Source organism: Branchiostoma lanceolatum, chromosome 3, assembly GCF_035083965.1.
Source record: "Branchiostoma lanceolatum isolate klBraLanc5 chromosome 3, klBraLanc5.hap2, whole genome shotgun sequence".
Taxonomy (NCBI): domain Eukaryota; kingdom Metazoa; phylum Chordata; class Leptocardii; order Amphioxiformes; family Branchiostomatidae; genus Branchiostoma; species Branchiostoma lanceolatum.
The window spans coordinates 2,486,839-2,499,631 of NC_089724.1; the positions used below are offsets into that span (position 1 = coordinate 2,486,839).

A 12,793-nucleotide genomic window follows, 5' to 3' on the forward strand; every position below is an offset into this window, starting at 1 on the left:
GTTGGACATGCTGTAAGAGTTTGACATTGTTTGAATTCGAAAGGAAGGGTAAGCCTTTGAGCAGTAATTGAATTAGAACATCATCCGAGAGATTATTGAGATTTATGACTGAACCTACCAGATTTTCTAAATTACTGAAGAGTAAGGAACGGTGTTGTGTGTAGTTAGGGCAGTACAAGAAGTAATGAGAAATACTTTCACAAGGATGGCCACAGGTACAAGCAGGACTGGTAACTAGGTTGCGAGTGTACAAATTGAAGTTTAAACTGAAAGTACCAAGACGGAAACGAGTGAGAAGAGCGCAGGTGTAACGAGGACCAGTGTTGAAATATGGGACAGATACAGGGCGCACAGATTTGATCATTGTTTTCTTAAAATGAGGAAGACTTAATGATCGATCTGCCAAGGTAAGGTTGTTCCAATGATACGTAGCGTAAGGTATGAATGATTTCTTAAAGCGAGTTGTGGTACACTTTAACAACTGAAGGTTATACTTATTGCGAAGGTCGTAGGAAGAGGAATCTGATACTGTGGGTGGTATCAAATCTCTTAAGTATTGTCGAGTTTGTCCATGGATAATTTTATAGAATAGGATAAGGGACTGAACATGGCGGCGGTCAGATAACTTTTCCCATCCCAGTTCGGCGAGTAGTGAAGTATACGAGGACCCCCTAATGGCACCAGCTACGGTTAAAGCACATTCATATTGTATTCGTTCGATGAGTTGAGAGTCTGAAGCAGTGCAACCGTGCCATACTACGCCACCATACTCGAGTAGGGGACGGATAAAAGATTTATATATTGTTTCCAAGACTTCACGGGGGAGCTTGAATTTAAGTTTACTGAAGGTTGAAACCTTTTTAGATGCATTGGCTAACATGTTAGAAATATGTGTATTCCAAGACATAGTAGATGACAGATGAACCCCGATGTGTTTGTGACAGTCTACAGAATCGATTTGTTCGGTACCAAGGAAAAGGGGTGGATGTGGAGGAGGTATAGCCTTTGTAGAATAACACGTTTCGATTGTTTTTGACGGATTGAGTTCCATTAGCCACGCTTTTGTCCATGATAATATCTTAGAAAGGTCAGAATTGAGTCTAATGGCGTTGAATTGAGTCTAATCAACGTGAAGTTAATGTTGCCATGAAAGATTGGAAAGACTTATTTAGATATTAAATTTTCCTTTTTCATTGGTTTTTAGGTTGTTTGGTTTTCAAGCTTTTCTAAGGTCGTGACCGTTGACTTGTGAACCTGGTGAACCTACAAGTGGCGTGGTGTATAATGCGTGTAAAGCGACAGAAAGCTGAGTTGAAACGCACAAAGCGTAAAACGATTTGTTTTTTCATCAATGAAACTCGTTGAGCTCATTTTCACATAGCTCGGTCGCAGCGAGGTCCCCCTCTTTATTAGATAAATATAGTGGAATGGACAGTTAAATGAATGAATAAATGATTCAGTCGATCGATCGATCAATTAATCAATCAGAAGTCTTATGCACGTTTGCTCTCTGATTGGCTAAGTGCAATTCGACCTTACAGGTAAGGTGAAACTCAATCTACCATTAGCAAAAGATCTACATTTATTTACAAGATTGAAAGAACCAAAACCACTAGACGTGGTCGGACAGATTATTCCCCTCGTGGCTTCTGCAGATGAAGTGCAGGCGGGCGTGGGGGCCGAGAGTCAGGGCCGATGACCCACATCGTGTATCGTGATTTGGACATCAGCAAATGATGAGAACACGGACTTCTGATCCCAGTGCGTTGACCCATAATGTAAAAAGACAAGAGAATACTCAAAGCGTATAAAGATTCGTATCTAATCCATGAAATTTGTTGAGCCCTCTCTCGGTCGGTCTTCTTACTGCTCGACATCGTAACGAAGAATAATTGAATAAATGAATTATTCAATCGATCGATCAATCAGAAGTCATTTTGCATGTTTATGCTCGGATTGGCTAAGTGAAATTCGACCTTACCGGTAAGGTGAAACTCAATCTACCACCAGTAAACGATTACTAAACGATCTACATGTACATTTATCAACAAGATTGAAAGCACCAAGAGCATTAGACGTACGCATGCGCGGACAGGTCATTCCCCTCGCGGCTTCAGCAGTCAGTAGTGGCAAAGTATTAGACATCAAGGAACAGGGCTCATTTAGGAATCTTACAGGAAATCTTACATTTTCCTACTACAGTCATCTGTAACAACAAGTAAAGGGCATTCATCAGAAGCACAAACGAAGACTTTTGTCTTCTGGAAAAAACGAAGGCATGTATATCTGCAGATGAATGAATGAATTCCAATGGCCCTGCGAATCTGAATGCTGAATAAAAGCCATTATTATAAGTCGGCCGTGAGCCCAAGAGTCAGGGCCGATGACCCATATCATGTATCGTGATTTGGACATCAGGAGATAATGAGAACGCGTACTTCTGCTCCCCGGGCGTTCACCCTGCCAAGGTGACCTTGCGTGACCTTGACCCCAGGACCCTGAATGTCCGACTTTAATGAGAAACGCGTTCCGTATGGAAAGGCATGTCGTGATGCGTGGCATTGCAGTGGTGACTGATGGTAGATAACAGATTTGGGTTGCTGGAACTAAGAGAGTCTGACATATTATATACTTTTGCTTGTGATAATGTCATACGCATAGACAAACACACTAATACACAAACCAACCAACTAACAAACAAGCAAACTAACACGCACATATGCCGACGTCCTTGTAGTCACACACCTAGACTACTCTTCAAGCAGATTTTGACGTCTTTTTATGCGTTTTTGTTGGGATTTCTTTTTTTTTCCGTTTTCTTTATTTCGTTTGGCTTGGCTTCTCTTTTCGATAAGTGTGGTGGGATCTTTAACGTGCTCGAGGTGTGGCTCTCCTCAAACACGAGACCTCCATTTTTAACGTCCTATCCGAGAGACGTCCCTAATTCGAGGCTAGATACTCATTTACACTTGAGTGAAGTGAGGAAAGTTGTGTTAATTAAGTGTCTTTCCCAAGGGCACAACATCGGGGCATATCGGTGGGTTCGAACCCGAAACCTCTCGGTTGTGGGCGAAACACCCTACCGATTGCGCCACACGACGCCACACGACGCCACTTGTTTGAGCGTGTTAACATTAACAAACCCCATCGATCAACCTGTCGGTCTGGCAGGGCGGTGATTAATCGTTGTAGTAGTAGTCGTTTATTGAGACACCCTTTAACTACCGAGGGTGCTAATCTTCCAGGGGTCGTACATTCATATATACATATATACATACATACATACATACATACATACATACATACACAATACTGGTACACAATATACATACACATCTTAACCCTATCTAGACGGGGGGGGGCGCTAAAAGTGCCCGCGCCAACTTTGACATCGTATAACTGCCAAACGACGTATGGTAGGACAACTTAACTTGGTGACTTTCCCTAAAATTAAGTTGGCAACAATATTATGATAAAAGTTTAAGTTTATCATTTTTCGTGTTGCCATGGCAACGGGTTTCTGAAGAGGCATTTTATGCAAATTTCGCTTATTTCGATTTAAACATAGTTGTTTCCAATGTTTTCTTGCTCAACAACACTAGTTTCCTACATGTATAACATCACATGTGATTTAATGTAACTGTCATGATTAAATATTCATAAATTATGCTAATTTGATGACGTCATCGCTCAAAATCCAAGATGGCGGACAAAATCATTATTTTCGGTAGAAACAGGCTTTTTTGCCTTTAAATTCGTCACAACCTGGAATTTTCTTAACAAGAATCATTCAGATTAATGTTTTTAGTCTATTTTGATTGTTTTTTGGGATCATACATGAAAAAAATGTATTTTGAAAAATTTCAAAATGGCCGATCCAAGATGGCGGATCCCAGGGGGTCGCTAACAACACATGACGTCATTCTTCGCCGTCATTTTGACGTCAGGTTAGTCACCACTGACGTGAAATGTCTTGGCATACCTTTTAATCAATAATACGCACTATTTTGTCTAATACTTTTAGATATTATTGGAATTCGCTATTAAGCCAATAAAATCACAACGATGACGTCATAATTACGTCATATTACGTCATAATGTCACCAAACTTACAGGAATTATAAAACTTCACGTGAACATCACTCCCTGCAAATTTGGTGATAATAGAGCATACCGTTCTGAAGTTATGACGGGGGGGTCGAAAGAGCCCCCCCCCCGTCCAAGAAGTCTCAAAAAAGCCCGGTCTAGATTAGGGTTAAGGGTAGTTCAGTTAACTGAGTAAATTACATATCAATAGTCTAAAATCATCTGTCTTCATCAATCTGTGTAACCCTAGTAGTACCCTTTTGCAAACTGCCTAATACTAGCATCAAGAGTCTGAACATCAGTCGGCAGGTTATTCCACAGCATCACAGCTCTGTATACAAAATTGAGACGACGGGTAAAAATTTTAGGCTGGCTAGAACACTGATACGAACGTTTAGAATTCTTCTCTATTTGCGCACGTCACGCGGAGATTTGTGTACATGTAATACTTCGAGGATACATTCTCGCACTCTGGTTTACACGAGGATGTGGAGTAGGCTAAAACTGGTAAGGTCTCCTTTCCACCAGACGGCGATCAATGAGCGACCGTATAGAGACCAACGTTGGGTTTGTTTGACCCTTGGAAGAAGTAAAAGTATGATTTAAAGGGTTAGCAAAGCAAGCACAGTAAACGTTAGAAAATAATTCTTTATCTATGAAATTCGTTATGAAATCTGCAGTCAAATCTTGATCGCTTAGGGGTCGCAGGGAGGTCACAGGCCCTAGTGAAAAAGTCGACCTTGCTGCAACATTTGACAGCGCGCTTAACGACTTTCATTGATAGAAAACAAATCTTTTTAAGCTCTGTGTTTTTTTTGTTAATGCGCAACTCGTGCGGGCTTGCATATACGCACAAGTGTGACAGGGGCTAAAGCTCGGATCAGGCGAGAACTTATCGAATTACTCAGCGTGTGATCAATAATTTACGACATGTAATGATTACCCGTCTTACGGGATTATGCCACTTTTATTCACCCCTCCGCGGCGTGAAAGGGGAGATGTTTTATTCATCCACTTATCGGCTCAGCCGTATCAGGTAGTCTCTACCAGCACCGGACCAACTACGCCGGCTGTAGGGAGAATGTGCTTAAGTTCGCGTGGTTTTCATTTCGCGCTAAGGCGAAAATGGAGTGTTCGCGGTGGTTTTAAGTTCGTGGCAGCTATAGTCACATACTGCTACAGTATAGGACACACATGTTTGCGGTGGCTTTAAATTCGCGGTGAATAGATCGCCGCGAAAACCGCGAACATAAAACCACCGCGAACATTTCTGCATTTACAGTATTTGCCAGGGCGGTTTGGCCACCAGAGGATTTCACTTGCAAGCGCCAGGAATCATTAACTTTAGCGTGGACTGACTCTGCTGGCCAATTATTCATTTTTTTCTCCGAATTCTATGATCCATGCTCCCGTAGAAAGGCCTGGTGGAGGCTACTTATTCTTCGGTCACATTTCCAATCCGGGGCCCGGCCGGGTTGTTTGCGAAAACGAAAAACAAAAAATTAATATCAATAGAATACACAATTTATGGTTAAGAGTAATTTTTCTCGTTTTGTGTCTTTTGTTGTCTTTTAAATCATATTTTTCGTTCCCGCAAGCTTCCCGGCCGGGCCCCGGATTGGAAATGGGACCGAAGCATTATTAGGGCTGCCCAACAAGATGGAGGTTTACACTGATGGGTGGCGTCGAATAGTTGAGTGGCAAGAGTAGAGGGCACGAGAGCGAGAGGTCAAAGGTTAGATTTCTGGCCTTCCTGGCTAGACGTATTGACCTTGGGAAAGGACCTTTCAGAAATAAGGTACTTTCATGTAATGAAAATATTGAAGATGAATTTCATTTTGCGATGACGTTTCCAACTGATAGTAAAGAAATAGATGCTTTGTTACACACTATTATCACTAAGACACATATCTGGTACTCAAAACGATATTTTCTATGTAGTGTTGTCATGTCCAACACCTATATCCACCTACATATATTAAGTCCATTTTATTGTACATCATTCCAAAAGCGAGACCGAATTGCTCATACATGTACATGGCTATATTGTAATCCATGTAATATTTTGTAGCTAGAATTGTAGGATAGATAGGCGTTGTAGCTTTGTTGATTTCATGCCATACATTGAACCATTTGCGATTGTTGAGCAGTAAAGTTCATTCATTCATATTCATATGCATTCATATAATATTAATCGACGTTCATTTTGAACTAAAACATATTGAAATTATTCTTTTAAAACATGAATATTGTCGTAGCGCTGTTGGTAGGTCATCAAGGCTAGACATTTCCGGACGACAAACCCGCAATGCACATAAGATTGACACTCTTATTGCCGTTCATCACGTGTAAAAAAAACTATCCAATTCCCTACTTGGTCGGACAGCTAAATGGTGATTCATAAATGGGACTCGATTAACTTAGGTCAAGTGCCACTTGTTTGTACAGACATTCTATTAATTATTGCAGTGACCATGTAAGATAGAGTCTATTTCAATTTGTATTTATATTGAATTTGACGATTTAAGGACAGTACTAGTGATTCTGACTAATTTAAATTGTTATGAAGTACGCAATTTAGCTCCACGAGCTACGACGTATTCTAATCGAACAAACTATTCAAATTATTATTTATGCATGACTCCTGCAGCTCAGTATCTACAGGGAAACTTATCGATCGATCCCGATGTGCCTGATTTGTTAGTGCCCTTCCGCGCGGCAGGTCAGCACAGCCTGTTCTTCCGCTACGATACATCAGCGAACACCTTAGCCCTTGACCTGCTTCCTTAGACAGCAGAAAGGCCCGATCACAAGGTTGAACAGTCAGAAAAACGTACTGTAAATGCAAAAATGTTCGCGGGGAATTAATTTCGCGGTAGGGAGAAAATGGAGCGTTCACGGCGGCTTTGAGTTCGCGTTGAAACAAAAGTAGCGCTACTAGTCACAGCAGACAATGGAACGGCTTTTCGCAGTGGTTTTAAGTTTGCGATAAAGGGTTTCCGCGAAAACTGCAAACATATAACCCACCGCGAACATTTCTGCATTTACAGTATATGAATACTGCATCGTGCTTCTAGCGGCCCGCTGCCTACTCGTACTTTGGAAGTGAAAGATTGCGTATCACGGGGTAGACTCTACCAATGGTATTTACACCCCCTTGCCATGCCACTAGAGACTGCGACCAAAGATTTTACAAATCGCTCAACGAATTTCATACATGAAGAACGAAGAGTCATACTTTTACATCGCGCATTACATTCTAATGTTGAAATCAAGGGTCACACACACAGACATACACACACACACACACACACACACACACACACACACACACACACACACACACACACACACACACACACACACACACACACACATCCCGGTTTGGTCGCTGTACGGTCGCCAAGTGATCGACGTCGAGAAGAAGCCTAACACACAGAGGTTGGCGCATACGTGATAATAAATGTTAGAGCTGAAAGATGCGCAGGTCACATGTACAGCAACAATCTATTTTTCCATGAAGGAATCTATTTGCTACATACCCATCACTGTACTCAGATCCCCAGTTTGGGCCTTGATTTCCCATGACACAATAGAGCAGTGATATTCATATTCGCCACATGCTCTGTGCAAACCTGTTGATAGATCTTGTGGTGTCGTGTGGCGGAATTGGTATGGCGTCTCGCCCAGAACCGAGAGGTCCCGAGCTCAAAGCCACCGATATGCCCCAATGCTGTTTACTTCGAAAAGGCACTTCACACGACTTTCCTCACTCAACACTCAGGTGTAAATGAGTAGCTAACTTCGGTTAGGGAAGTCCCTCGGATAGGACGTTAAATGGAGGTCTCGTGTTTGAGGAGAGCCACACCTCGAGCAGGTTAACTATAACCCACCACACTTATCGAAAAGAGTAGGGGTCCTTCCCGGCGCGAGTGGTTCAAAACCTACAGTCCTATGCCTGCACATGGGGCAATTGTCGCATTGAGGTCACCTGCGCGCCGAATGGCAGCCGCTCCAGACCCTTTGCGATCTAGCCCCGCCAATTGTAAATTATGAGCTCTTCATAATCAAGCCACAGGCTGCGAAGGGAGAGTAGTAAGCCCACCCACCCAACCAATCAAAATTTTCATGTATGTGGGCGGGGCACATTCACACCACGCTGATTATCTCTCCTTCAGACCCACGACATCTGTCTTCCGTTCCGTTTAAAACTTGGTACGGTAGGAGTTGTCTGAAATGACGAACGCAGCCCCGAAGTTCCTGATAATAACGTAATGGTCACGTGATCCAGCCCGCCCGCTGAGCTTAGTGTATGTTGTTGAGCGGAAGGCAGAGACGAGCAGGCTGCGAGTCAAGACAGACGTCGCGCAGAAGCTGCGCCTCTCTCTCTCTCTCTCTCTCTCTCTCTCTCAATCATCTTCGCAGATGCGGCCCGCCACAACCTGCCACAGCCACTCTCTTCTGTACAGGGCGTGTTTCCTCGCTCTCTTCCAGGTGTAGCCCAGCTCTGTCAGGTCCCGCCGCATGACTGTTGTTTTCCAAGTCGTTTAGAGCCACTTTTATCAGCTACAGCGGCGGCAGCATGGAGACCCAGCCGTCGTTCGTCCTGATGCTGCTGGCTGCGATGCGGTAAGCACATACACGTTAAGCAGTCATTTTCTTCTTTGTTACCTTCACCTGGAAGGTTATGTTTTGGACGACGTCTGTTTGTGTGTGTGTCCTTCATTCTGTTTGTAAATACGATAACTCAAGAATGCCTGGATGGATTGTCTTGATTATTAGGTAAAGTATGTAGGTAAGTCAAACGAGGAGAAATTTGGGGCCCCTAGCAGCTTGGTATGGTACTGCAGTGGAACTTCTGGTTTTGATATCTCGTTTTGTAATGGATTAGCATGAATACAGCGTCATGTCACAACAGTCGCAGCTGAATTGATGTTGTGACGTTACAACATATGACTGTAAGCTATGGAGATAGCGTAGTGGATCTATATTCAAACGACCAAATTCGTAACAAAGAGACACTTAAAATCAACGTAATAGACAAATATTTTAAAAAGCCAGATTTCAAAATAGAAATATATCGGGCCAGACTCAGATTTAAACTTAGAGAGTACATTTAAACAGCTAAGTGTTGATTAAACAGACCATGTGTGGAATGGACTGGCTCTTGTTCTAAAACATTCGGTTCGGCACTTAGGAATGACCAGTTCGGTAGCAGAACGGCTTTGACGGCAATGTTCAATTTTGTCACATCTTTACGTCTTTTTTCTATACGTTCTTGTTATTTTTTCATCTTATTTTTACTTGTATGCAAAAGGAGAGGCCTAGATTGTACCAGGCCTTTAATTCTACAGGGGCACGGATCGTATAATTCGGCAAAAAAAGGGAATAATTGGCTAGGACAGCCATTCCACGGTAAGGTTGACATTTCCCCCGCGGTCGGTCAACCCCTTTGGTAGCCAGACTCCCCCCTGGCAAATTATTCTCTCTATTAGCCAACGTAGGCAGTCTGGTAGAGACTAGGAGAGGACCCCGACAAGCAACATTGTTTTCAACCAGTCCTCAAGAGATAAATGTGAATAAACTGGAATACGAATATGTAGTACACAGCAAAAAAAATGTATAATTCAAAGTATCCTACTGTCCAGCCCCTGAAGGTAGAAATCCGTAAGAAGTAGGCCTTGTTTCCTGGGTTACCATGTGTTTATATGGCTAAGTGTGAAAGTTGTTGTCATACTACAGTGGTGAATGGCCTTACTCCGTCGCGCAGAGGCGAAGGATGATGAAAATGGCTGTTTGAATTGATCGTTTGATTAAGAGAGCAATCTTTTTACCAGCATTCAAAGCACTAGGCTGCTGTCTGACGGCAAATCAAAGCTTTGACTTTGTCGTATTTGGCATACAGGCCCTCGTGTAAGTGTTTGGGTACATACCGAATTTCAAGCAAAAATGTCTATAAAGTAATTTACTGAAAATTTTCAATTTTGTAGGTCCCTCTTCCATAGAATGTTGGGAAGTCCATGATATATATTTTCTTACACAGCATCAATTTCGTGACTCCGTCGACAGAACAGACGTACAACTCAAGTAAAAAGCAGGCGGTTCTACCATGTGAACTGAACAAACATACTATTCTTGCGTACAGTACATAGTTTTGTCATGATGAATGCTCTAAACATTCACAGTGACGTCTGATCTACGATAAGTGACACTCGATCAGCAACGAAGGCTAAATGCAGAATCCATTTCTATCCAACGCGAAAGCGTGAAGAAAATGTCATTAATCATCAGTGCTTTGAATAAGAGCACTATGCCTACTGAGCTATTCCCTTGTTATCTTCCCTGCTCACGGCGTTAAGTGTGATCTACACATCTTCACACTTCGGGGACGTCTTGAAGGATTTACAATGTCCCGGCGGGTCCTTAGTTATTTCTTAAAGGCTATCTAGCAAAGACGTGGCTTTTCGCCAAGGCGAAGAGGTACACCAGAGTATCCACGAGAGTACATTAAAGTCCGCAGCTGGCTCTCCGTGCCAATCCACTGTGCCTGTCCTGTAATCGCTCAGGGTCCATATTGATGACACCCCCGTTCCACTAGGACGGCGCTCTCGCCGCGCGCTCTCTGCGACCTAAAATTCAACAGAGCGCTCAACTAATTTCATTTTTAAAAAAAATAATAATCTTTTTATGCTTTGTGTGTTTTGTTGTCTTTTCAGCCATGCTTTTACATCTTGCATGATTATCCAATTTATGAAATCAAGGGTTAGACCAATCCGACATAGATAGCAGTGAGAGCGCCGTCCAGTGGAATCGGGGCCTGACTAAAACACTTGGAGACGATCAACACTTCTAGCGGATGGTCTATTTCTCTGTCTGGGGCCAGTTGGTTCCGGTTGGATGCGACCAGCCTTTGAACAAATTTCTAAGAGGTCCTGTCGTCTGTTTTCATACATCGTGTTTTATAACAATCTCGTTAAGATGCGGTGCCAAGTCACTATGCCCGTTCTGATATCAGTCAGTGTCCACACTGATGACTAGAAACGCTGCAGACGTCCTTTAATGCTCTGCTTTGGGTCCTGTCGTCTGTTACCATACTGTATTGATACATGTTGGTCTTTTCGAAAAATGTTTTCAACAGTCTCGTTTAGATGAGGTGCCAATTAAACCGTTGTGTTTGTCTTGTAATTAATCAGTGCCCACACTAATGACTAAAAACGCTGCCGACGTTTTACACTGCTCGGGGAGATCCTCACGCATAGGTGATTTATTTTCTCTGTCTGGGTTATAGTTAATTGGATGCGGCCAGCCTTTGAACAGTTTTTTTAGAGGTTCTGTCGTCTGTTTCCATACATGGTGGTCTTAACGGAAAAAGTTTCTGACTGTCTCATGAAGATGGGGAGCCAAACCGGGAGCCACTAAATGATTTATTTGTCTTGGGCTCAGATAGTCGAATGCAAACATTTCCTGTCGTCTGTTTCCATACATGATGGTCTTAAAGCAAAAAAGTTTTTAACAGTCTCATTAAGATGCGGAGCTAAACCGCTGTGCCCGTTCCTTATCAATCAGCATCAACAATTAATGATATATATATATATATGATGACTAAAAACGCCGCAAACGTTCAACACTGCTTTGCTGTAGGTGATTAATTTTCTCTGTATGGGTTCTAGTTAATTGGATGCGGCCAGCCTTTGAACAGTTTTCTTAGAGGTCCTGTCGTCTGTTTCCATACATGGTGGTCTTAACGGAAAAAGTTTCTAACAGTCTCATGAAGATGCGGAGCCAAACCGGGAGCCACTAAATGATTTATTTGTCTGGGGCTCAGATAGTCGAATGCAAACATTTCCTGTCGTCTGTTTCCATACATGATGGTCTTAAAGCAAAAAAGTTTTTAACAGTCTCATTAAGATGCGGAGCTAAACCGCTGTGCCCGTTCCTTATCAATCAGCGTCAACAATTAATGATATATATATATATATGATGACTAAAAACGCCGCAAACGTTCAACATTGCTTTGCTGTAGGTGATTAATTTTCTCTGTATGGGTTCTAGTTAATTGGATGCGGCCAGCCTTTGAACAGTTTTCTTAGAGGTCCTGTCGTCTGTTTCCATACATGATGGTCTTAACGAAAAAGGTTTTTAACAGTCTCATTAAGATGCGGAGCCAAACCGCCTTGCCCGACCCTTAATCAATCAGCGTCAACACTGGTGACCAAAAACGCTACAAACGTTCAACGCTGCTTTGCTGTAGGTGATGCATTTTCTCTGTATGGGTTCTAATTAGTTGGATTCGATTAGCCTTTGAACAGTTTTTAGAGGTCATGTCGTCTGATTCCACACATGGTGGTCTTAACGAAAAAAGTTTTTTTTAACAGTCTCATGAAGATGCGGAGCCAAACCTATAATCAGTCAGTGTTCACACTGATTACTAGAAACACTGCAGGCGTTCTACACTTCACACGCAAGTGATATATTTCGTCTGTCTGGGGCTCAGTTGATTGGATGCGACCAGCCTTTGAACAGCTTTGTTAGAGGTCATACATGGTGCTCTTGACGAAAAAAGTTTTCAACAGTCTCATTAAGATGCGGTGCCAAGCCGCTGTGCCGGTCCAATAATCAATCAGTGCCCACACTGGTGACTAGACCCGCTGCAGACGTCTTACACTGCTCGAAGGGGTCCTCATGCCTAGGTGATCTATTTCTCTGT

The 12,793-nt window shown here is 42.6% G+C and overlaps 1 protein-coding gene across 1 annotated transcript in view; it reads left to right on the forward strand.

The window, feature by feature from the left end:
• Window positions 1–8,450: 8,450 nt before the first annotated feature.
• The window catches only part of LOC136429685 (gamma-aminobutyric acid receptor subunit beta-1-like), a 40,138-nt gene continuing 35,795 nt past the window's right edge, over window positions 8,451–12,793 (forward strand). The window contains exon 1 of the mRNA XM_066419622.1: window positions 8,451–8,715. Coding sequence (XP_066275719.1) covers window positions 8,669–8,715 — 47 coding nt within the window. The 5' untranslated portion in view covers window positions 8,451–8,668. The remainder of the gene's footprint in view (window positions 8,716–12,793) is intronic.